The 27,658-nt window shown below is 33.3% G+C and overlaps 1 protein-coding gene across 5 annotated transcripts in view; it reads right to left on the reverse strand.

Moving 5' to 3' along the window:
- glsa (glutaminase a) overlaps positions 1-27,658 on the reverse strand; it is a 32,633-nt gene that overhangs the window by 3,940 nt on the left and 1,035 nt on the right. Inside the window, exons 2-17 of one of the 5 annotated variants that reach the window (XM_005161685.6) lie at positions 16,964-17,054; positions 16,700-16,818; positions 14,798-14,927; positions 14,628-14,707; positions 13,644-13,807; positions 13,478-13,536; positions 9,457-9,489; positions 9,322-9,380; positions 8,988-9,054; positions 8,843-8,893; positions 7,282-7,458; positions 7,048-7,179; positions 6,265-6,357; positions 817-878; positions 648-724; positions 439-502 (exon numbers count right to left, since the gene is read on the reverse strand). In XM_005161685.6, coding sequence (XP_005161742.1) covers positions 439-502; positions 648-724; positions 817-878; positions 6,265-6,357; positions 7,048-7,179; positions 7,282-7,458; positions 8,843-8,893; positions 8,988-9,054; positions 9,322-9,380; positions 9,457-9,489; positions 13,478-13,536; positions 13,644-13,807; positions 14,628-14,707; positions 14,798-14,927; positions 16,700-16,818; positions 16,964-17,054 — 1,458 coding nt within the window. Of the gene's footprint in view, positions 1-438; positions 503-647; positions 725-816; positions 879-2,122; positions 4,569-6,264; positions 6,358-7,047; positions 7,180-7,281; positions 7,459-8,842; positions 8,894-8,987; positions 9,055-9,321; positions 9,381-9,456; positions 9,490-10,215; positions 10,349-13,477; positions 13,537-13,643; positions 13,808-14,627; positions 14,708-14,797; positions 14,928-16,699; positions 16,819-16,963; positions 17,061-27,658 lie in introns of those variants that run through there. The other 4 variants (NM_001045044.1, XM_068216331.2, XM_009296204.5 and 1 more) reach the window with 4 other exon arrangements.

A 27,658-nucleotide genomic window follows, 5' to 3' on the forward strand; every position in this document is an offset into this window, starting at 1 on the left:
CTGTTAATGTTTTAACAAGTAATTATATGTGAATTAGCACATAGATAATGTTTCTGTTTTACCTCTAACAAGTTTCTAACATGTTTTCAGCCATTATTTTACACACTGATAAACAGTTTTAATTGCTGGTATGTTTTAGCATGAACTGCTAACATGTTTTAACATGTATAACACATCATAAACATGTTTCTGTCATGATTTAAGAAATTGCTATTGCTTTAGCATGAATAAACACATTGTCACCATGATTTAAAGTGTTTAAACATGCTTACTGTCATGTTCTTTGCTGGCTGGCTACTCAAATTTTTTAAAGTCTGATCATTAGAACCATTGCTGCAAAGGTTATATAAAATTCTGACCCACTATCCACACTTTGGTAAAAGCAGGCATGCAGCAAAACACAAAGATCTGCATTGTTGCAGTATTTGACATTCATACCTGTCCTTGGGCACTGGATTCACTTTACAGGCTTCTAGCAGAAAACGCACAACCTCAGCATGGCCTGAAACCCAAAGAAATAGCACATTAGCATGATTGCCAAACAGCGCACAGAGAAACGAGGTCAGTCACAGGAAACAAACAGAAATTCTTGGGGTTTAAAAAAACATGATAAAATCAAAAGATAGAGGAGTTCCTCATCATTTAACCTTCAGCAGCAGCTACATGAAGAGCAGTTCTCGAGTCATAATCTCTCTGCTCCATATCCATCGATGACAAGGCAAACCTTCACACAAAGACAAAAACAAAACACGCTCAAAACTGGGGGTTTAATGAAAAAATTGTACAGAAAATTCAAGGAAGTGACTCTATCGTTACCTTCTCAAAGCAGACACGTCCCCTGTGTAGGCCGCAAACAGCAAGTTGATGACAGACTTGACCTGAAAAAAACAGAGGTTTCATTTGTGGAACGTTCATGGGATAGCATAAAGACATCCATATGCAGCAAACTTCGCCAAAGGATCCAAAAAGCCTGTTGGAATAAAATTAGGCTGTGGAAAAAAATGACATTAAAGTTGAATTTCAAAACAAATGGACACTAACAAATGAAACAGATCAGAAGTATAAAATGACACCCCAGGATAAACAAAACTGAAAAAACAAACAAACAAACAAACAAACAAACAAAACAGGCCAATAACGAAACTAATAGAGTTAAACAGGTGAAACAAAGGAAACTGAACAAAATGAGACAAAAATCAAACCAGCGAAACAGGCCAATAACTAAACTAAAAGAAACTGGACAAAATGAGACAAAAAAATAAACAAACAAACAAACAAACGAAACGGACCAATAACGAAAGCAATAAAATAAAACAGGCAAAACAAATGAAACTTAAAAAATAGGTAAAAAACAAACAAATAAAACAGGCTAATAACAAAAGTAATAAAATAAAGCAGGCAAAACGAATGAAACTACATAATGGGACAAAACCAAACAAACAACTGAAACAGGCCATGAACAAAACTAATAAAACAAACAAAACAAAAATGACAAAATTAACTAAACAAAATGTTAAAAAAAGATAAAAACAAAACAATGAAGCAGGCCACAAACAAAACTAACAAAACAAAGAAAACTGGCGAAATATAAAGCTAAAAACACGACAATAAAACAAACAAATAACCCAAAATGAAATGGGCCACAATTAAAACTAGTAAAACTTAAAAAATAAACTAAACAGGACACAATTGTAACTAACAAAATAGGACACTGAAAAAGCAAACCAAGTTAAACAAAACAAGAAACAAAAAAAAAAGAAACAACAAGAACCAAGACAAGCAAAACTAACAAACAAACAAACAAACTAACAAATAGGACACGACAAACGTTACTGATAGAATGAAAGAAATGAAACAAGAAAGACAACAAAACAGGACAAAAGAAACTCACAAAACAAATGAAACCGGATACAAGCAAAACTAACACAACAAACAAAAAGGGACAAGTAGGGTAGAAAAAAAACAAACAAAACTAATAAAACTACCAAAACAGGACACAAAATAAAGTAACAGCAATTAAACAGGACAGAAATTAAACTAACAAAACAATCAAACACGACCAAAATTAAAACAAATGAAACACAGTTGATATGTTTTAATAATTAGTCATATACAACCAACAGACACATTAAGTTTTTTATTAATCATTTATTAAAACAGTAAACCACAGTGACACAAAAATAAATAAAAGTCAACCTAAATTAAAGAATGTGTTTGAAAAAAACAAGTTATACATTTATTTTGCAGAAAAAATTCATAAGGCCAGTGAAAATGTGCTAAGTTTTTAATAAATGCCAAACCAGTCGCTTGCAAGACATTCTTAAGAAAATAATAATAATAATAAATTCAAGTTGTCAGTTGATGGTAGAAAAAACAACATCCAAAAAAGCACTTTTAGTTACATTCCTGAATCTTAAGAGGCACAGTTAAAGTTTCAGAAATGATTTCCTTAATGGACAATGTAATGAAAACCTTTCAGGTATCAGTAAACAGCTACAGTAGATATTTAATCCAAGAGAACACTGGATAACAGACGTTTTAAAAGCAGTTTTGGCATGAAGATAAACCATTAGTTACACAATCTCTCCTCTTTGCTCACAGTAAACCATCTGCACTAGAATTGACATTAACTACTCATTTGGTTTGAGCAATATCCATTCATTTTCTTATGTATGATTTTTTTTTTTTTTGTGCAAAGTAAACAATTAGACTGATTTATAAAGTTACACTTTATACAGACTACGACTTTACCTGTTCACATTTAACAATTCTGTCATAAAACACTGCATTTAACACCAAATACTGCCTGAAATAAGTTAACAGAACATACATTTACCAGACATTTGAACATCACAAACAGAATATACATATAAAACAGTAAATAAAAGAAACAGTAACTGTTCAGAACAATTTTCCGAAGGTCTTTGTGGTTTTCAATAAATTATTTAATATCTTATAACATCTGTAATTCAACTGACTGTTTTCAAACAGGTTTCCTGAACACTCAAGCAGCCCCACCAAAACACTGTTTTACTGTCAGGTTTGGGTTCAAATTGTTTACTTTCAAACTACATATTTATTCAAATTAATCTAAGAGTACAAAAAAGTAATTTAGTATTGGGGAAAACTAAATAAAACTAAATATACCACCTCTGTCTTACAATATTTCACAGTTTTTACTCAATACAGTATTACTGTATTGATACCCAGATACTGATATTTCATATCACTATTTGGTCCTTGATGATTTCCCTACTTTTAACATCAAATAAGATTGCACAATTGTAGCTTTAAAGGGTCTTAGGCAGATAGTGTACATTTTAGGCAAAAACCGACAAAGCCTCTTAAAAACAAACATAAAATAAGTAAATAAAATTCAGCAAAAATACACACTAGAGATGCACTAAAATTTCAACATTAAAGTAATAAATATTATTTTGATAACTTAATTTAAGTGTTGATTATGACCAAATTTGAGTAATTATTTGATTATTAAATAAACAAACAACAAAAAAGACAGTTTCAGCATTTAGGTCAAATTAATTAAATCCATAAAAAACACAAATGTAAAAAAAAAAAAAAAAAAAAAAAAAAAACAAGTCAATGATAAACAAAACTAAAAACAACCCCACACCCCCATCCAAAAAAAAAAACAACAACCAAAAGAAATGAAAGCTAAAAAACAAAACAAACAAAACAGCAAAAAAAAAAAAAAAAAAACCTCTATAAAACTTGGGCAAGTGCATCTCGAATTAAAAATTTCAGCTCAGATTTTTCTTTTATTTTTGGTGCATCACTAAACAAAGCTAAAAAACAAAAAAAAAAGAAGCAAAAACAAATGAAAACAAAGTAAAATAAAACCCATAGCAAGTCAAAACATGCTAACAAACCAATTTTATATAAAAACACAAAGTAAAAAAAAAAAAACTAAAAACTAAACAAACTAATGATAAACAAAACTAAACTAAAAACAAAAAAAAACAAAAGACACCCCCCCACACACACAAAAAAACAAACAAAAAAGCAAACAAAACACTCTATAAGTTGGCCAAGTGCATCTCGATTGGATTAATCACTAAACAAAGCCTGAAAACAAATTGAAAAAACAAACAACAAAAAAAACCCACAAAGCAAACAAACAACAATAAAAATATAAGCAAAAACAAATAAAACCAAAGTAAAAATAAAACACAAAGCAAATCAAAACATGCTAACAAGACAAATTTATATAAAAAGTAGTAAACAAAACAAAGTAAACAAAACTAAAAAGCTAAAAAAAATAAAAAATAAAACAAAACAAGAAACAAGAACACCCCGAAACAAAATATAAACAAAAACAAAAACAAAACAAACAAAAAAGCAAACGAAAAACACCTCTTCAAACCCAAAGATGGGTGAAAGAAAAAGAGCAGACACTGTTGACTCTTCTAGTTCCTCTCCATCCTATAGACTACAGTGGTGGAAGTGTCCGCATCCGTTTCGGGACAAACTTTTTTCCACACTTTGTCAGTGAGCGCTAGTTCCTGCTGGAGGCTCGCATAGTCCAGCGGTTCGAGACTCTGCTGCTGCTGCGGTTCAACCAATATGGACATGGACAGATTATCAGATTAGATCATGTCATCATGGCATTTCCTGCTTGGATTAGTACAGAAGGCGAAGAAAGAAGAAAAAAGGGAAAAGCTGGAAACTTAAGCAAGCCAGCCAATCAGAACAGAGCCGTTTAGGTGTTATTTGGTAGTAAAGAAGCAGAACAATCATATTCAACCCAAATCAAGGCACACTGGTGGTAGATTAATGTGTTTAAAAGCAGAAAGGATGCTGGTCTTCCAGAAGAGGGCAGATAATGAAGAATGCAGGAATGTGAAAATGCTGCGAGAAGTGAAAAAGACTGCAGGACAGTTTGTCAGCACACATATATTAGTAGGTACACACACGTGCTTGGACAATATGTCAATTTACAGGATCATTTGCATCTATCAAAATCTATTTTCATATTGTTTTAATAAAATTTCAGCTATTTTTTCATTTTGTTTAAAACATTTTTTTTAAATTCATTTATTTAAAATGGGTACAAAATTTAAATATAATTTGAAAAACTATTTTATGTGTGGACTACATTTTTACTGAGCCTTTTGGGAGAGTAAACCTAAAAGCTATAAATATATATGCATTCTTTCTATACAATATAAGTGCTCAACATAGAAGAGTACACTCTATTTTGAAAAGGAATATTTTTATCTATTTTTCAGTTAATATAAGTCATATGTTTTGGTGCATTTAAACAAAACAGACAAAAAAAATAGTACATATTCAAGGGCTGTTGCAATAATGAATGGACATTCAATTACAGTACATTAAAATTAGAGAACCAATATCGAAGTCACTCGTTATAATCCTATTTAAAAAGTTCTTAATATTGAGGAATAGAATACAAAAAAAGCATATTCATTAGTAACTTATTCTTATATACATTCAAAGCAAGAGCCTGTACTTTTCCAAGTAGTTTTTTTTTTTGTGTTTCTTGCTTCAACAAATCACTGCTGTTCTCTAATTTTTATCAATGTGGCATTAATTTGTGTGTGTGTGTGTGTGTGTGTGTGCACGTGTGTGTGTGTGTGTGTGTGTACAAAAACATTAGATGCATTTGTGGCAGTTGCATTAAAGCTGGTTTATACTTCTGCATCGAGTGATTGCCGTGACCCACAGCGCATGCCTTGCACACAGCTGTGCATTTATACTCCTGCAAGCTGTTTGTGTTGCTCTGCAATAACATTTCCAAAACACTACCTGGCAGTATGTTTTTATTTTTCTCTGTGTCGAATTTCTTCACGGGTGTTTGGTATTTTCTAAATGCTACCTTAATGTACAAGTAGATTAAACTCGATCATTCAAAGGGCATGGAACCGTCAGACGTGCAACAACTTTACTCATGAGGTAAACACAAAACAAAAGTTCCATCTGGAACTTTTTCAAAGGACTCGAAGCTTGTGAACACTCGCTCCAAAGGGCTCGCAGCTCTCCCACGCACCACCCACACTCGCCATCACTACCAAACCAACAAATCACACAGCTTGCGCTATGCGTCGTTGCGACATGTAGTTAAATCTTTTCAGATGTGCACGTCAGCCACGACGAAAGGTACTGTACGTGACCACGCAAAGGCTGCACTGGACCATATGTGTGTGCTTGATGCAGAAGTATAAATCAGCCTTAAGTTTGCATTAGCTGCATGTTGTCTGATGAAAGAATGAATCTGTCACTCACCCGTTGGTCTCCGCCCTCTCTGCGTGGATCCAGTTTCTTGGCAAAGTGCCGCAAATTGTCATAGTTGTGGAAATTAAACAGTTGGACCAGATCCTGACAAAGAAACGAACAAAAGACTCAATGTAGTAAAAGCGCAACCAAATACTTTCGACATAACTACAAAACAACAAAATAAACAACAATGTACAAATGCATTATGCTGTTGTTAATTTAAAAACCAATTAAATAAATCACTAATATAAACTTTAAAGGGGACCTATTATGCAAAACTCACTTTTATAAGGGGTTTGAACAGTTGTGTGGTAACAGTGAATATAGCCAGCCTTTATTTTCAAGCATTTATTAATGTTATTTGGTCTGCAGAAACACTTTGATTGACATTCTCCCTTTGTATGATGTCATCAGAGGGGGAATGCCCTACCCATTATTGACAATCTCTCGCTCATTAGCATAGCATAATCTTTTTTTATGAATCTGCCACTATGTTGACACATTTGTAGCTCCACCCTCTTTTGAAAAAGAGCACAATCTCATTTGAATTTAAAGTGACACTCACCAAAATGGCACAATTAGAGTCAAAGCCTAAAAGGGGCTGATTCATAGAGTTATAAAGAAGTATTTGTGGGGTATTTTGATCTGAAACTTCACATAAACAATCAAGTGATAAAAAATAATTATCTTGTAAAAAAAGGGGCATATTAAGTCCCCTTTGAAGTGTTTTAAAATTGAAATTTTTTTATAATATAAACATTTTTACCATAACACAGATTAACAGATTAATACCGTGCAAAACTGGATTCCCCTCACGCTGTTGCCCAGTTTGTCAAGAGGTGGAGACCAGCACATGATTCCCATCACGTTGGGCACGACCAGCAGGATGCCTCCAGAAACACCTGATTTAGCCGGCAGACCAACCTACCAACAATAAAACAACTTTTTGTTTCAAACTGCAGACGTGTTTGCTTTCCTTTTAAGGTAAATGCATTAAATAGTTTCATAGGTGCGTGCAAAACGTACATGGAAAGCGAACTGTCCAGAGAAGTCGTACATGCCGCAGGAGTGCATGAGGCTCAGAGTGTTTCGCACAGCCTCGGGGTTGACCACTCGCTCGCCTGTGATTGGACAGAAGCCGCCGTTCGCCAGAGTTGCTGCCATAACACTGGCACTTTCACAGGTCACCTCAATGGAACACAGCTAAACAGACAAAAACAACCATTTTGAATGTTGCATTCAAATATCAAATTTTGCAAAACAAAGCACCAAAACAAAGATGTACATAACCCAACAGGACAACGCCCCTTTTTGATTTCTGAGCTATCCTTACTAGACACGCCCCTTTAATGCTGATTGAATGCACATTTAATTTGTAAGTATTTTACACAAAAAAACGCTGTCAGCTTCACATGTAAAAAAATAACCATTAATGAATCTTTGGTGTTTTCCACTTCTTAATGTCTAGTCACATTTTAAGGCCCTGTCCACATGAACACGGGTAATTTCAAAATCAAATTTTTTTCTATGCAGTTTTGCTGTTTGTCCACACAGCATCCAGGGATTGAAACTGAAACTTTTAGAAAACTGAGTGTAGATTTTCTGAAACTACAGTGTGTTCGTATAGACACTACAAATGGAGTTTTCGATTCATGACATCAGCACGTTTTCTCCTTTCTGATTGGCCAACACAGCTAGGATCACAACAAACGAGGAAGACACAAATTCGCACATTTGTGGCAAGCATGACGCATATTCTGTATTGTTTGTACCGTGATTTGCACCTTTGTTCTCATGCTTGTGGTCTTGTATGCAATGTGCTTGAGAAAATATTTGGTGTGAACTCTGCATTAAAGGCTTTTATCGCCACCTGTTGCTTCAGTATACCCTTAACAATGCATTTTTATGTCAACGGAGATTTTTTTTAATTAAAGCAAGGAATACTCAGTTTATAAAATAATCCGTGTTCATGTGAACTAAAGACTGTATTATACTTCTGCATCGAGAATTTAACGTGACCCACAGGCATGCCTTGCGCATACGTAGACCATACGTGTATGCTTAACGCAGAAATATAAAGCTGCCTTAAGTGTTTTGTAAATGCAGCCTTAATCTAACTTCTGACTTCATTAAGTGACTTTTAATGACATTTTTAGAGGTATTATTTATTTATATTTATATTAGCATATATTTTAGACATTTTGTTTTTTAGAAATGATACATCGCCTGTGTTAGTCATGTAAATTACGATACAAAAACCAGATAATTAGCTGTTAGTATTTTTCCTGTTGGTTAACAGATTTATTTCTCCATGCACTATTTCTTAAACAATATATTAATTCGAACAGCTAGCAATAACGAAATACCACTTTGCTACTCAACATCAAAATGCGGGAAAAAATGCAGTTCAATGAAATGTTCATTAACAAGCATTTCTTATGTTTAAAGTAGTTGTTCATTGTTATTAATTATTCATATTGTATTATTATTATTATTGCAATTTATAAATGGTCTCATTAAAAAAATAACAAGATTTATATTTCCAACAAGTGTGAAAAAAATGGTTGTTTCTTTAATTATTACTAACCTGAAAGTAAAGGTCCAGGATGGAGATCATATCGGTGCCCTCTGGGAAACACTGCAAGCATGTAGAAAAGGATGTGTTAGTGTTAGGAAATGTTTTAGTAGAGTTTCAATAAACTTTGATTGGTATAAAATGTTTAAACATGTACCTTCTTCTCCTTCAAGTAGTATCCAATGGCAAAGTTTCTGTCTCCTGACAATCGCTCTGACTGAAAACTACAAAGAACAAAAAGAATTCAGGACAATTCGGTTTCAAATGTGTTTTCAGTATAAGAATGTCTAAAATTTAAGTTAAAATTAGGTTAAAATTAGTTTTAAATCGTGTGTCCCCTCGTGTGTTCAATTTAAGTTAATTGTTCTATTAATTGCAGTTTGTTGCTAATCGTACACTTAAATAGGCTTTAAACAAGTTTAAATAATTAAGAAATTACTTCTGTCATCGTAGTATCAAGATTTAAATAGAAAAACAACATAAAAACTTACGTAGCATTGCTGAAACCAACATATTCATTTCCTGCCAACTTCTTCATGAAATTCAACACCTAAAGCAAAACACTTGATTAAACGTTGAACATTTACAGAGAATATCTTGACAGAAATACATTTTAATATACTTACATAGTCAAACTTCTCTGCGTTGCTTACACCTTGCTGAAAGTCAAAAATAAGTTGCATGAATGTCTTGTTGTATTGTGACGATTAAATATTTTCAGTTGTACATAAGTTTCTTTATGCATTGCCATTTAATAAAAAAAATCATTAACCTTTTAAAAAATTTAGATACACATTGTAGTCACAGAAATTCTATCAATTAGATTGTAGGAAAATCAGTTCTTACTTTAGAGGCATTTCAAATGAAGAATGGAAAAATTAAATGAGGATTCTGGCTTAACTAGATTTGAGTAAATTAATTCAAAGCAATGAAGGCAAACTGTATTATCGTTGGGGAAATCACAGATATAAGCTGTTAAAGGGGGTGTGAAAATAAATCAGACACAACTAAAAGACTACAGAAATAGTCAAGTCATTTGAACTGTGTGCTGTCTGTAAGTTTGTTTTAGTAGATTTCTAGAGAAACTACAGTGAGACATTGTTCATCTCATGTGATGCATTGATTTGACTCTCAAAAATATTTTTTTCCACATTGAAGAAATGTTTACAAAGCATTGTATCTTATTAAATAATTGAATTGTTACATTAAAAAACAAAAGACAATCACATAAAACAAAATAAAAATTGATCCTGTTCCCACAGTAATTAAGCAGAATGGCATTAGATTTTCTGTCAAAGCAGATGAGTTGTGCTAATGTAGCTTAGCATTAGCGGCGTTTGAAATTTGTTCAATGAGGAAAAACGAATAAATGAAAGGGAAATTACCAACGTCATTGACCTGTTGGGAGGGTCAAAATTTCCCACAGTTCCTAATGCTGTAAAATACGCAACAACAATAAAACCACAAAAAATCCTTCACACAGACATCACACATCACCACCCTGACAGGCCTGAGCAAGGTGAGCATCATGCAGTGGATTTATCTCAATCCCAAAAGTCTAATTATAAAAGCTTTTCTTTTTATAAATATGCTTAAACATGTATTTATACTTTGTCATAGTAGAAAGGTAAACAAAGCCCTGTGCAAATAACATAATGGTTAGGTTTTAGCAAGCATGCTAACTACAGATTGTGAAATAATGTCAACAATGTGCAGCTAACATTTTTAACACGTTTTATCAAGAATGCCAAGTACAGACTGTACAAATGAAAAATATGTAAGGTAAATAAATCACTGAGAGGCAAATAGTCTAATTTAAGTTTTTAGCAAGTATGCTAACTACAGATTGACAAAATCATAACATTGTGAGGTAAAGAAAGCCCTGTGCAGCTAATATTTTGACATATGTTTAGGGAAGAATGCTAACTGTAGATTGTGAAAATGAAAACAATGCAAGGTAAAGAACGCTCTGCGGTCTAATAGTTTTGACAAAAGTAACATAGTATAGTTTTGAACTAAAGCTAGTGAAGCTGACACAAGATGCTAATTACAGATTGCAACAAAATGTGATGTAAAGAAACCTGTATGGCTAGCATAATACATTTTTAACACTGATGCTACCTACAAAAATTATGTAAACAAAGCTAAAGTTAACACAGCTAAAGCTATGAAGCTAAAGCTAACACAGATGCTAGCTACAGATCATAAAAGTACAACAATGTGATGTAAAGAAGCATTGAATAGCTAGCATATCTAAGTTTTAACATGAATGCCAACTACAGAAATGTTTTTAAAAATGTGAGGTAAACCAGTGAAGCGAATGTTTTTTGATATACGTTAACACAGATTCTAACTACAGATTATAGAAATTACAATGAGATGTAAAGATAAGCCTGTACATTTTTAAGTTAACACAAATGCTAACTATAGCCTCTCGAAATCGATAATGCCAGTTAAACAAAGCCTCGTGAAGCCAATTCTTTTGTGAAGCTAAAATGTTTTAACATGGATGCAAGTGTTGCAAAGAACAATGCAACAAAGGCGTATACAGTTAGGATTTAATGTATGCTTTAATGAGGATGCTAACTACAGTTTGTCAAAATAATTAAGTAAGTGAAGACCTGTGCAACTAATATTTCAGTACGCATTTTAGAACATATGGAAACTACAGATTATATAAAGAGATGAAGATAGCCCTGTGGTGCTAGCATTTTTAAAGTAAGATTAAACAAAGATGCTGTTATTAGGTAAACAAAGACTGTGGAAACGACAACAATGTCATGTAAAAAGAGCGCTGTGCAGCTAGCATATTTAATGTCAGTTTTAGTGAGGGTGCTAAGTACAGGTGTTTAAAATTGTAACAAAGTGAGATAAATAAAGCCCTGTGCTGCTAACATTTTTACATACATTTAGCAAATACAGATCATTAAGATTATAAGTTAAACAAAGCCTTGTAAAGCTGCTATGTTTTAACATGGATGCTACCCAGGTAGCAAAGTATTCTTGCCCAGATTTGGTATAAGGCTGGCACAGCAGGCATTCATCCGGCACTGGCATACAGCATGTGAGCTATACATTGCCAGGGTTTGGCAGAGGTGGTACCGTCTTTAAAGCAGCACACAATACTTGGTCCAGATTTCAAATGTAGCATTTGGACCAGATGGTAAAAATGTATGTGTGGGCTATGTAAGTTTGGCCTATCTTGACCCACTTTTAAAATGCATTTGAATTATTTTTGAGTAAGTAAAATATTCTACCAATCGGGTCGCTTCGAGAAAAAGCGTGGTTTATCAAATTTACTTCTGTCATGAAAGACCAACATATCTGGCCCAGTTCAGGCCCAGTTAATGGTTATTCACTTGGCTGAGACTTGGCCCTGATTTGGTCCATGATTGGCCCATGTATGGAAGCCAGACTTGGTCCAATCGTGTACTGTAAATCACTGCAGCACGTGGCCAAGCAAAAGCTGAATGTGTGGCCCAGAGAAATTTTGCTTTGTGGGTAGCCTTGCAAATAACAATACAACACAAAGGTGAATGCAGTTCACATTTAATGTATGCTTTAACAAGGATGCTAACTACAGTTGTCAAAATCATAAAGTAGGTTAGGCCCAATGCAACTAATATTTTAATAAGCGTTTTAGCACAAACGGAAACCACAGTTTGTGGAAAGTGATAAAAAAAGCCCTGTGCAGCTAGCATTTCTAATGCAAGATTTAGCATTTCTAATGCAAGATTTTTATAAAGTGATGTAAATAAAGCCCTGTGAAACTAACATTTTTACACACATTTTAATATGCTACAAATTGTAGAACCACAACAATGTCATGTAAAAAGAGCCCTGTGTAGCTAGAATATTTAATGTCAGTTTTAGTCAGGGTGCTATAGGTACAGCTGTTTAAAATTGTAACAAAGTGAGATAAATGAAGCACTGTGCTAACATTTTTGCATACATTTTAGCATAGATGCTAACTACAGATTGTGGAAATGACAAAAACGCCAGGTTAAAAAGCCCTGTGCAGCTCGCATTTTCATTTGCTAAATACAGGTCATTAAGATTATAACAAACCGAGGTTAACTAAGCCTTGTGCAGCTAACTATTTTTGAAATATATTTTAGCACAATAGATTGTGGAAATTACTATGCGAGATAAAGCTCTATGTAGCTAGCATTTTTTTATTTACATTAAAGCATAGATGCTAACTTTAGATTGTCAAAATAATAACAAAGTGAGGTAAACAAAGCCATTTGCAGCTAACATTGACACATTAGCAGACATGCTAACAACAGAGTTGAGACACAAAAAGCTTTTTGAACATTAACTTGTTTTAGCCTTGATGCTAAACTACCCTAAACTCTTTTTCTCTCATGTTTCTGCCCCATCCCACTTCCGTTTCCCTCTTCAATATAATCCTTTCAACGTGATTATTCATAACCTTAATCTGACGAGAGAGGGAAAGTAATCAGATTAAACCCATTCGTCCTTGTGATCCGTTCTCACGTCAAATATCCACAAGCACATCAAGCCAAAAACACTTGGTAAGGCACTTTTCGGTTTTTGTCTTAAACTTAGCACACTGTGTAGGAAGCACAGCTAACGTCACAGTTTTAATCACAAATAAAAATGGACTAAAATAATGCGATTTACCTTGAGTAGGGAGGTACAAACTATAGCGCCAGCGTTTACCATGGGATTGTGGGGTTTATCTGGGAAAAACAGAAGAATCAATCAATTAACAAAGATGATTCTGTGTGAATGAAGCTCAGACATTTGCAATATACATTTAGGAAACATCCATCAAATCAATCCTCACCATCTTCATTAAGGAAGAGTTTGTTGAAACGAAGACCGCTGGGTTCCTTTCCTATAAAGCGGTGCACGTATTCGGTGCCGTGATCGTGAACCGCAATTGCGTATTTTAGCGGTTTCACGCACGACTGCAGACAAAATGGAACTTTAGTGTCGCCTGCAGTGTATCTGAAACACAAAAATTAAACTAGCACATAAATCAAGTTATGCTTACCTACAGCAGAAAAAAAAGTTAGTTTGGTTTTGAAGCAATTAAAGATTAGCAGTCTTTCAATGTTTTAAAAAAAAAATTTTCCATCCAAAGATGCGAATTAAACTTTACAATCAGAATCAGTTATATTGCCAAGTGTGCTTCGCACGCACGCACACACACACACACACACAAACACACACACAAACACACACACAAGGGATTTGTTTTGGCTACAGAAGCTTCCAGTGTACATAAAGTGACAAGTGAAAACACAAAATAAATATGAAAAAAAGACGATAAACATTAAACAGAGATGCAGTTAGTCAAAAAGATCTAGATGTTGAATTGTGTGTACAGTTTGTTATAAATATAAAGGTAATAAGGTGCTGTGTACAAATGTGAATGAAGAAAGTATTGCATTGTATATTGTTATAAGGTGCTGTGTAGAAGAGCGTATGAGAAGGTACCGCACATGTTTATTGCACAGTAGGGTTACATTTAACTTATGCGCAAAACTGGAATATCGCATAAAACATTAGCGAATAAACCATCCAGTGAGTCAAAGAGAACAAAATCATCACTTCCTAATAAAGTGGAGCCAAATATCAACAAGAAAAATGCTATTTGCTATGGGGGGTAATGCCGATGTGGGCTTACTTGTACGTTTTTAATTCATATTAGCATTTTCATTAAGCATTTCTCATTTGATGTGCATTAAAATAGGTGGATGGAAACATAGCTAGTGGCATTAAAATCTATTTTATACTATATTAACATGACAAAGACAAGTCTCACCTTTGACCGTCTACAGTGCAGAGAGAAACAGCCCAGAGGTTAGGGCTAAATTTCGCTAGCTGAGGAATGTAATCTGCTACCTACAAATAAAACAACACATAAGAAGATTTGTAAACAAACTGCATTAAATATTTGTATTGTTTTTGTTTTATAGTTTTAAAAGCATATACCTGGCCACCTGACAGTGATTTAGCACTCTCATAAATCTGATCAATATGAGAGGTAAACGACTGAAAGTCAGGAATGACAAACTTCTTCCGGAAAGCCTGAGTTAGCAGCACGATGTTACTTTGCACACACCTGTAAAAAGAGAAAATACAACACAAAACCCTTTTAGGTAAACAGTAATGATGGAGATTTATGCAAATCTCATGAGTGCTCTCGAACTGTTCTGCAAACCCAGAATTAGACACTGTTTAACAAATGTATTATTTATAATATTTTGGTCTAATGACTACTATATAAATGCCAGACTAATAGTAATAATAAAACACTAATGTAAACTATATTTTAATATTAATAATTACAAATCATTCTATGATATATTTTTATGAAAATACTGATTTTTTTAAATTAAATTATTCAATATTTAAAATATCTATTTCTAATTATAATAATGTAAATAATGAAAGATCTATGTATAATTATAACTTACAGTTAAATGTCTGCCATGTCTCAAAACTCACTTATCCAAGTTGGCTTTTAAAACTTATTTGTATCTGCACTAGTTGTGTATACTTTTATGTTACTCTTCTTGTTGTTGTTTTATTGCTATTGTTTTTATCGTACGGTGTCCTTGAGTTGCCAGAAACGTGCCTTTAAATAAAATGTATTACTATTAATATTATTTAATGAAACTAATTATATAACAAAAAAGACATAAAAGTAAAAATAAAGACCGAACCAGTGTAATAAAGAGTCGAATTAATGAATTATATATTATTTTTCTGCATTTCTGAGTGAAAGTAAATAATTTATCTACTGCCGGACCTTCAATAATAGCGAAGCAAAAAAAAAAAAAAAACTGCTGTGTCCTTGGAAAACAGCTGATCTGTAAAAACACATGGCTGAAGTTACAGCTCTGGGTGTTATAAATCTTACAATGACTTTGGAGTGTTATATATGATCAAACCCCCATGTAAAACCTTCATAATAGAGATATGAATAAAAGTGTGCAGTTTTCATCTGTAAAGTTGAGATTAAAACCCTAATTATGAGAAACTGCCTTAAAGTCCTGCAAAGTAAATAAAAAATACAGATGCAAATTGATAAAGTGCAAAAAAGAAACACTTAGTGCTATTTTGAATATTTACTTTACATTAGACAGAGTTTTTGCCTCTAATGTCTCACCTTAAGCTAAACAAATATATTAAATAATTAGCCCCCCTGTATGTTTTCCCCAATTTCCCCAAGGAGAGAAGATTTTAGTAACTCATTTCTAGTAGCTCATTTCTTTTATAAATAGTTTTTTAAAAATTAAAAACCGAAATGTATTATTTATTTGTTGCCACATCAGCAACTTATGGCTATTTCATGGCAAGATAGATATACATAAAATATTACATGATAAAAACTAATTAGTATTACAATAAAAAGTTACTTAGATAAATATTTAAAATATAAATCAATAAAATTCACACACAAATATATTCAAAGTTTAATAGGATTTTTCAGTTCAATGTTTGATAAATAATTTAAGATTCTTCCTGGTCGACCTTTTTCAAAATGTCCATCAAAGTACATTCCTCATAAAAATTGTGTCTAATTTTATTATAACTTGTACATTCCAACAGAATATGTTGGATAGTAAGAGCAGCCTGGCAGTAATTACATTTAGGTAACAATTTTCTTACTCTGTTAAACATCATTTGGGAAAGATAAAAAAATAATAATAATAATTCAAAGGGGGGCTAATAATTCTGACTTCAACTGTAGTCAGAATTATTAGCCCCCTTTTGATTTTTTTATGCTTAGAAATGTGCTGAAACAATCTTCCCTCCAATAAACAGAAATTGGGGAAAAAAATAAACAGGGGGGCTAATAATTCTGACTTCAACTGTAAATATATTTACTTTTTAAAGAGATGTCGATCCAGAGCACCGTCTGAAGTGGTTTTCAGGGTGATCTTTAACATCTCCATACATTCCTTAAGACGAGGGTCTCCAGTTCGCAGACCTGTGGCTTTCAGCGCCTGAAAACAACAACATTATGAGAGAAACTCTATTCTAGACACCACTATCTGAAAACCAAGATATGTGCTATCTACAGTTACAGCTTGAAAAGATATGCTAGAGACAGCCTTGCTAGCCTGGGTGACAGCTGGTGTTTTATTTTACCGTGGTAAACTTGTGAGCTGGAATTTTCTCCTGGCCTTCTGCGATAGTGTAAAACAGTAGATCTTCCAGGCTGGGCAAAATGCCTGCCTTCCTTCTCCTGTGACATGAAGAGATGCACAAAGAAAGTAAGACAGACAGATAAAAAAGGCGATAAACTGAAGGGAAAGGGTTTGTCGGCAGCAGGAGAGAGAGGGAGCGCACTGAGATTGCAGAGAGTGCAGAATTACTCTCAAAATGTCAGACAGGGGATTTTTTACAGTTGATGAAGCTTATTTTTAATATCTTTAATTTAGCATGTCTTTGCACTTTATTATTAGTTAGACATTGACAGTTGTTCTAGAACAAGTGAAGTTGAAGAGAGAGACAAAAAAGGATGGTATCAAAAAAGGTCCACGAGTTTGGATTTGAAATCGGGACGTCCGAATTCGAAGTTAAGGCGATAAAGCTGTTTTTTTTTTTTTTTTTAAATATTTCATTGATAAATCTGTTTTATACTTCAAAAATCCTTATTTACAAAAATTGACAAACCTATTCTTTTGTTTTATTTTGTTTGATCTCTTTGTAATCATCAAATTAAATTTTCATTTTCCTCTATCAAAAACACTTCTTGGTCATTTACAAATGTAAAGAAATGAAGAAATTAATCTGTTAAATACCATTAGCAAATTTTCTAATTTCTTTCTGCAAAACCTTTGCATAATTTGTTTACCTTGTAATTATTTATTTATTTTTTTTACAAAAATGTTGCATTTAGTCAAATAGTCTTCTTTGTTATTTGCTAATTTATATAAAAGATACAATTAAATTAGTCAAATACTCTTCTTTAAATGTTATTTTACAATATTTTTATTTTTACGTTATTTTTTTATATTAAAAAAAAATTACGTTATTTTCAAAAACAAAAATGTGTTAATTTCATCGAAAATTCTTCTTCGTAATGTTTTTTTTTTTTAAATAAGCAATTTAATTTTGTCAGATACTCTTTGTCATTTGTAAATTTACAAAAATGTATAAACATCTCCAAAGATTTACAAACTACAAATTTTTAATTTGTCCAATTTTCATCTTCGTCATGTCAGATTAACATGGGAAATATCATATTTAAGTTTGTTCGTTAGATAGTTACATTGATGAACTGTTCATGAGAATGTTTCATTCACTGTAAAAAAAATGCAGGGTTCCACACAAGTCCTTTATATTGTCCCAACACAAATCGATTACAGTAACTTCACCGAGTTTACAAATTTAAGTGAATTGAACATAAAACAATCAAATTGTGTAAAAAAAAACCCTCAAGAATTGTGTCGTTTCAGCTTATTTTAAATAAGCAGTCTGAACAAGCACAAAAATCACTTTTTTAGTGTTTTTTAAATCAATGTCTGACATCGTGAGGTCATCTGACACATTTTTTCTAAGGGAAGAGGTTGGTCTGTTAAAAAAAAAAGCTAGGCTTGTATTATAATTGGCCATTCTAAAGACTGCCTCTCCTTGTTTAATAAGGTGCAGTGATTGGTCAGATTGCCAATCAATCAACCTCTCTGTGTTAAGGGTCAATTCAGGTTCGCAAGGATTATAATTGTGTTAGCAGAAGCAAAATAATGCTTTTGGGGGGTGGGGGGGCTTTCTAGGGTAAATTTAGGAACTACATTTTGGAACAGCTAGAATCCCATAATAAGGTCTGTAAAAAGAAGCACTTTGGTTAATATTCTCACCACAAACCATCCTGAAATGAACTAAAGGTTGTCTAAGTGAGGTTACTTCAGACATTTGGTGGAAAAAATAATTATTCTTAAACCTGGAATAATTATTTGTAGTTTGAAGTAACGGGAGTTTTGTGATATGTCATTTCAGGATGATAAATGTGGTTCTGGAACATGAAATAAAGGCATAAAAAAGAGAAGCATTTTGCATGAGCATGAAAGTACAGTAAGGGTAAAACAAAAGACACTGAATAAAAGAACCAGATACTTACACAACAAATGCAAAGTAGGCAGAACAACCGAAAAGAGAGGGAAATAAAAGAGAAATGAGACATTCAGGCAATAAAAACACTGACAACTGAAATAAATGAATGAACAAATGGATAAATACTGTAAGCATTTTATTTAATTACCAACAGACCAACAGTGTTCATCAATAAGCAATGACATGTGCCCCAGGACCACAAAACCAGTAATAACAAGTGTCAATTTTTGGAAATTAAGTTGAATATATATGCTTTATAAAGACTCGTGTTAGTATTAAACAATCCTTGCCAGAGATACAACTATCGAAACTTAGAAATGGTCCACAGTAAGTTTGAATATAATAAAAAATTTAGTTTGATACACTTACATTAGAACATTTACACAATATTTTTATGGAACATAAAAGAAAAATTTTGACCCATACAATGTATTGTTGGCTATTCCCCAAAAACCTTAGCAACATGAGACTAGATTTATAGTTCAGGGTCACACATTGTCGTCTTGTTAATATAGTTTTTTTTTTTAAGTGATTTACAAAGTTTTCCTGATGTGTCATGACTAGAAATCAGGATTCTTCCTTGAAAAAGCCGCTTTCTTAACTCATCTTAAATTAAAACATTGATTAACATCATTATAAACATGTATGGAAACATTTCGAACAACTGTGATATAAACAACATTAAAAGAACTACTCAAAAACTGTCAAACACTGCTTGATGGATCTGCCAGGCTATTGCTAGTGATATCAGACGCACATCGTTGTGTCCCAAACACAGCGTCAGTCCATCTGACCTGATACAGCATCAAACTAGGACACGTAACCTGACGAGAGCAGCCGCTCCCTCCTGTCCCGTAACCCTGATGATGCAGAGTTAAGCCTTCACTTCCTAGCAAAGTCTCAGTTCTGATCCTCGCTAATGCACAGGCACCATGCCAAACACACACACTCCACTATTTTTACACACAAACACACCGGAAATAATCCACTCGATGACATGACTCAATAAACACACTCTTTGTGTGTTTTTTATGATGGTTATTCAGAATTAAAAGTTATTTAACTGGAGTAAACATTATAACAAACATGAATTAGCATTAATTGCTATTTGGTCATTTCAGAAACACAAACTCTTTTCTAGATAATTTGACACTTTAAAGTAAGTTATAGTTTGCCAAACATAACTTTAAACTCTTGTAATAGTTTGCGTTTTATAAATTATTAGCAACAGCTAGCATATACACTCACCAGCCACTTTATTAGGCACACCTGTCCAACTGCTTGTTAATGCTAATTTCTAATCAGCCAATCACATGGCAGCCCTCAATACATTTAGGCATGTTGACATGGTCAAGATGATCTGCAGAAGAACATCTCTGAATGCACAACACGTCCAACCTTGAGGCAGACGGGCTACAGCAGCAGATAACCACACCGGGTGTCACTGTCAGCAAAGAATAGAAAACTGAGGCTAAAATTCCCACAGCCTCACCAAAATTGGATAATATAAGATTGGAAAAGCGTTGCCTGGTCTAATGAGTCTCAATTTCTCCTGTGACATTCAGATGACAGAGTCATAATTTAGCGTCAACAACATGAAAGCATGGATCCATCCTGCCTTGCATCAACACTTCAGGCTGGTGGTGGTGGTGTAATGATGTGGGGCATATTATCTTGCCACATTTTGGGGCTATTAGTACCAATTGAGAATTGTGTTAATGCCACAGCCTACCTGAGAATTGTGGCTGACCCCTTTATAACCACAATGTACCCATCTTCAAATGGCTAGTAGGGTGTACCTAGTAAAGTGGCCGGTGTGTGTATGTAATAATTTGTAAATTACACTTATTAGCAACCTCCAAAAATGGGTTTACTGGATCAAAATAAAACATTTTTATCTGTGCTTTTATTTATTTTTCATATTTATATATTTTTTTAAATATTATAATCTCCAGTAAGTACTGAAACAAAGCACTGTGGTGATACTATGGTATAAGAGCATTACCATATTCAAATCCTATGGTATTTAAAGTGAATATTTAAAAAAAATTTATTTGTGTCGAAGTAAAAACTTGAGAAGTAAATAACTATAATTTGTGCGCATGTGTAAGGTTACAATGTCCTTGCTAAAATGCCTCCAGAAAAATCACAAACCCTGTGAAAACGTGTCTGAGCATGTATATCCTGTATCTCTCAGTGTGTGTACACCTGGAAGTGAGATGATTCTGTAACAACATCTTCATTATCTTTTTCCAGCTCAATGAAAATCGCTCAAATAACCAGCAAAACAGCTGACATTTCTAGAGAACTGTATGCTTATAGATTCATCGCAACATATTTTGGCTCCTGGCGACTAAAACACCAGAAAATGAACCAGCTGCCACTAACTGAGAAGTACCAGGGTTTTTCTGTTTTTTCCTCATCTGATATTCCACTACACATGAAAAAATGTGACATAATCTGACATTGCTATTTGGCTGAAGATGCACTTTTCATTGTAGAAATGGCATGAACTGATGACTACCATGCCAGCGTGACACACACACACACACACACACACACACACACACACACACACACACACACACACACACACACACACACACAGCCTCACGTGTCAGCTGGTGCCGTCATTTCAGATGAACCTCAGATAGTAGTGAGTCTGCTGAGAATGATTCATCTGATACTACTGTTAGAATTCATGCTGTACTTCTACTGTTTAAACCAATAACAGCGCTAAACAATAAAAAATAAATAAAAGTTAAATTTGCATAATTTTAGCAAAATCCATATTGGTTGATTGAAATTTCCAATAAGTCACATTACTGATATCGAAAATATTTGAAAATTAGGGATTGGAAACCAATTTATCGAGATCAGTTCACGTGAAAAATTATGATCTATTATGATTAAAGCTATAATGATGTAAAGTTTTTGAGAAAAAAAATACATAGCAGTGTTTTGATGTAAAATATATTATTCATATAATGTAGAGTTTATTTACTGTATTTATAAGATATAATTTAGCCCAAGATACAAGTTCTTTCATCGTGTTCTCACGCTCATGTTGTTTAAAAACTAGTGATGCAATATATCTGCAGCCATATCTGTATCTGACGATAAATGCTTATCAATTTTAACGTTAATCGAATAAGACAATATATCTGCAGCCATATCTGTATTGTAATTATAATTTTACCATTATAAGCCAAATAAGAAAATCTATCTCCAGTCATCTTAATATCGTACGATAAACGCTTATAATTAATTTTACCGTTATCAGTCGAATAAGAAAATATATCTGCAGCCATATCGGTAATTGACGATAAATGCTTATTATTATTTTACCGTTACAAGCCAAATAAAACAATATATCTGCAGACATATCAGTATTGCACGATAAACGCTTATTATTAATTTTACCGTTATCAGTCGAATAAGACAATATATCTGCAGCCATATCAGTATCGGACGATAAACGCTTATTAATTTTACCGTTATCAGTCGAATCAGACAATTTACTGTATATGCAGCCATATCATTATCATATGATACACACTAATTATTAATTTTATTGTTATCAGTAGCATAAGACAATATATCTGCAGCCATATCGGTATTGTACTATAAATGCTTAGTATTAAATTCATCGTAATTATTACCATAAGAAAATATCTATATATTATATACAATATCTAATATTTGACATAGATAGTCAATAATATACAGAAGACAAGATATAGGCAGCGTGAGAGTTTTTCCGTATTCTGGTTATCTGTTAAGTTTTTTTGATGATTTTTGTATTAACTCTTTAATCTCTTTAAATGGGGGTATGTTTTACTGTTTTACAAGTGGTAGCTCTCTGAAAACAGTTTAATTTAATTGTTAAAGTTGAAACTACGAGATTTATGTGGATGTGAATTAAAAAGTTTAAATCTCATGATTACAATATAATAATATGCCATGAATGCACTTTTTAAGCAGCTTTCTGTTTTACTATAATAATAATTATAATTATTTAATAATTACAATTATTGGTAACCAACTAAAGAATAGGTGCGCCTGACTGACACTTATAAAATAGTAGGCAGTTCAGATTGGTTTGTATGTGATTGCCAGGGCATTTCAGGCATTAAATGTAAACACTAATATGTCAAAACACTTTATTATCTGCAATGCATGTGCATATGAGCAAAAACACCATTTCTATTTGACGTGAAAATGAAGATATCAAGAGGCCACACGACTCCCCCAGGACAGAGCACATGTTTCTCGGTAACCTGACACCACGAATTACAGTGTAGTGAACAAGATAGCAGCATGCCGGAGAGCATTATATGATGCTTATGAATGCTGTAAGACCGAAAGGATGATACTGGAAGAGAGAGATTAAATGGGTATTGGATTTACAAATAAACTACTGGTGCATTCAATCAATGAACCAATCAACTTGGCTAAAAAAAGAAGCAGGGGGAAGGCTGACTCTAAAGAAATCACACAGCATCTGCCCGAATGTGAGGTTTCCATTGACAACCAGCTTATGTTCTCCACTGTTGCTGAACTACTGCTAATTACTGGCTGTTTTCCAGAGTGTGTCGACTACATAGGCAGCATACTGGGCACCATATGTGGACAAGTAAACACTTAAAAGGAAAGATAAATGTGCTACGTTTTAATACAGTTTGTTTGGCCTGTTTTTTTTTTATGGAAATATAAATTCTAGAATACTCCGACACATACTGTTAGGGAAAAATATAATTCAAGATGGTAATAGATACACTAGTATTTAACATCAACACAATAAAAAATATTTATTCCAATCATACTGTCTATTCCTCATTATTTATGAGTTTTTTATTTAGATTTGAAAATAACGCTCATTAGCTTAGCAACATGCTAACAGCAAACTCTTGTAAAATCAGTTGTGAATTTGCTTTGCAAGTGCGCACTTTGCTTACACGTGCATTACACTGTTAGCTTAGCAACATAGTAACAGCAAACTCTCTGAAAATCAATAGTGAACATCTGCTTGTTAAGTCGTGATGTATCAGTGACTTATGAAATACTGTTTCTGGGTCCAAGTCGCTACTCATTTGAACTCTGAAAATATTTGTGTATGGCCACTTTTTAGTCATATCACATGTTAAAGTGAATTTTATATTAAGTCATGATGTACACAACATTATCTGGACTTGCTGCATCACAAACATCAACGCTTTAACAATTATCCAAATGCGATTTTTGAAAGTATCACATCACTTTGTAACTATTTATTATTACCATTTGATGAGTCTCCCCATATAGTTTGATATAGCTCTTGGACCTGGAAGCCGCTTCATTCTGAAATGAAGCCTATCATGGGTTTGTTTTATTGAATACTACAACACCTGCTAAGTAAATATTACGTTAGTAGCTGCAAACACAGCCACAAATCAAATGTGTATATTTTTCTTGTGGCCTTATTTGAGTATTATGCTAATAGCTTAGCAACATGCTAACAGCAAACTAATAATCTTCCTTTTTGCTTCTAAAAATCTTTTTAATATTTGCCTATTAGAGATTGTTAGCTTAGAAAATGCTAACAGAAAACTGTACGTAAGATGTATAGATGTACTGAATTTATTGTATTGTATTTTGGCATTTTTAGTTATTAGCAAATACTTGGCGCACATCCCACAAGTATTTTGAGTATAAACTGAAATCTACAGCATATTGTTTCATATTATTTTTATTGCTAATTTTATTTAATAACGTACTAGTTAAAAGCAACAGAACCTTAACTGAATATGTGTGGTATAACTTATCGGTTTGTATAATAAGCTGTTAACTTCTCAGCGTGCTAACAGTATGCATGTAGCAGGCTAGTCAGGCTCACTAGCGAGCTCAACGATGACAGTAAATGGCAGCTCTTCAGCATCATTGACAGCACACAGATGTTACGATAAGCTGAGACATGATCTTCATTGAAAGACAGATGGAGAAAAAGGTCAGCCTGTTTCTCCAAGGACAAACACTCAGTGCGTATACTGAATAAATGAAAGCAGTGAATGCTAAAATGACAGGCCGGGCTGCTCTGACACATGCAGAGTGTACCGGAAGGTCGACTGGTGAGCAGCAGATTAAGAGGAAATGTTTTGCGAGGAATCCCCGGTTTCAACACTTCCGAGTTTTGAATGTCGTCGTTACAGGAAGAGGAAGTGCCTTGATCTAGCATGCTTTAAATCAATGTGTTTGAAAAGAACTGAAGAACCTTGTCTGAAATAAATAAATTGATAAGTTAGTAAGGACACTATCACAGGTTCAGACTGCATTTGGTGTGACAAGGGATTATAATACACACATACATTATCCATTTATTCTAACAGACTAGGCTAGTCCTAGACTAAATTGCATGTTTTAGCAGTCTTGACTGAAATTAACTTACATTTGGTAAAATACATCAATGTTTTGTCTCAAGTTGTACACAATGTGTACACAAATTTAACTAAGCACTAGTCCTGTTTTTAGCTTATCTAGAAAGAAACCTGGGTCCCACTTTATATTAAGTGGCCTTAACTAATATGTACTTACGTCAAAAAAATAAATACAATGTACTTACTGTGTTTATAATGTATTTGAGAACACTTGTGGTGCTTTTGAGTTGGGGTAGAGGTTGGGTTATGGATAGATTTAGTGGTATGGGTAGGTTTAAAGGTGGGTTAAGGTGTAAGGGATGGTCAACAGTGTATTTACAAATGTAATTACAAAAGTTAATTACAGATGTATTTACATACATTTATTTAATAAAGCATAAGTACACAGTAAATACATGTATTTACACAATAAGTACAATGTGACAAACAATTAATTCCTGTGTAAGTACATAGTAGTTAAGGACACTTAATATAAAGTGGGACCGAAACCTGCAAAAACAATAAATAAATAAATAAATAAGCAAATGAAGGTGGGTCGATGTCAACCAATTTGGCATTGTAAGATGTCAAATGTAAAACATCACGATGGACAATGGCATCATCGTCGTAAGCAGCAGTGAATTAATTATTTATGAATAATAAATTAATTCATAACAAATTAATTATTTGTAGCCTACCGTTTCAACTACCTGACCCGCATGGTCTTTATTTTACCCATAACTAGGCCCACACGGAATCTGCGTGCACAGAATTCAGCAGATTTTTAGCCCATCACTGATTTTGTTTATTTACTTGTGTAAATGTGTGTAAATTTATATTTATTCCTTTTTTAAATTAATTTCAGTAATATTATTGACTAATATTAAACAATAATATAATTTATTTACAATACATTTAGTAGATATATTATATAAAAGACTTAATTTGTTTACCATATAAAGTGGATATAATTGAATTTGCATTGTAAACATTAAATAGAAGTTAAAAAGATATTACTTTTTAGTTCATATATAAAGCTTTTAGTTATAATACTCCCAATATCATTCCACATAAATTCTGCACAGATATAGCAAAAAATGTCTGCAGATTCCGTCTGGCCCTACCCCTAACCAAATCAATCATAACTAAAGATAAGTTACAGACAAATTACCACCTGTCAATCTCTTTATTTCTGTGGGACTCTGGCATGAAGCAGAGTGATCTGTGTCGTCATAATGGGCGTCGTCTTGGTTGGTAAAAAAGGTGCACAACCAACAGGAACCAACCAATAGTATATGAGGTTTTCACTAACTTATTGCTCTCAAGTACAAGTGGGAAAGCGAAAGACTGAAAGACTGTGGTGTACTGACGCTGTGACACGTTACCTGATTGATTCAAAAGACTGAAGAGTCGTTAGATAAACAAGATAATAAATATCACATTTAACAACTGTAGTGAGACGTGATCCAGCGGTACATCCTTGATAAACTGTCCAACGTGCACTGCTCTCTGGGGTTTTGTGCTCAAAGCACCCGCTAACTGCTGAAGATCAGACGAGCACAGACGCTGCAGTACCTGATAGAGTGTGTTTGTATGTGTGTTTGTGTGGTCACGTCATGTCCGTTTTCATCGATATAGTTTGGAAGGAGGGCTGTTCAGAAATGCTGGATGAAATGCCAGTGTGGACGTGGATCGTTTTCATTCTAAAATGTCATTTTAAAACTAAGACATATTAGTGTAAGCGGGGGCGGGGTGGAGGATCGCCATGCTGGCTAAGTATTGTGATGTCTATCGACCCAACCCTAATGCAAATATATAAATAAATGAGTAAATAAATACATAAATTCCTGCATTAATAACACATAAAAATATGCAAATAAATAAATAAATGTATATAAAAAAATCCACAAATTCCTGCATAGATAAATATTTCAATAATTAGTGGTGCATGCTGATAAATAATTAAATAAATTACACGAATGTTGGGGGAATATGAAAATGCTAAACTGAAAGTTTGTTTTTCCCCCGTTTTAAACATTTATTCATTTCTTGAACCTAGTTCCGTATTTACTTTTCCTCAGGTCAACATGCCAATGAGAATGAATGAATGTATGTTTGAAAAGGAGGAAAAATAAACTTTCAGTCAAGCATTTTTATTTTTTCCCTAACATTTGTGAAATGTATGTAATTATTTACCTGCCCACACTATTAACTATTTATACATTTATTTGAGCTGGAATTTGTGGTTTTTATATACATTTATTTATTGATTTTCATATTTTTGCAGAGATTTATGGATTTATTTACACATTTATTTATTTGTTTGTGCATATTTAGT

Source organism: Danio rerio, chromosome 22 (assembly GCF_049306965.1).
Source record: "Danio rerio strain Tuebingen ecotype United States chromosome 22, GRCz12tu, whole genome shotgun sequence".
Taxonomy (NCBI): domain Eukaryota; kingdom Metazoa; phylum Chordata; class Actinopteri; order Cypriniformes; family Danionidae; genus Danio; species Danio rerio.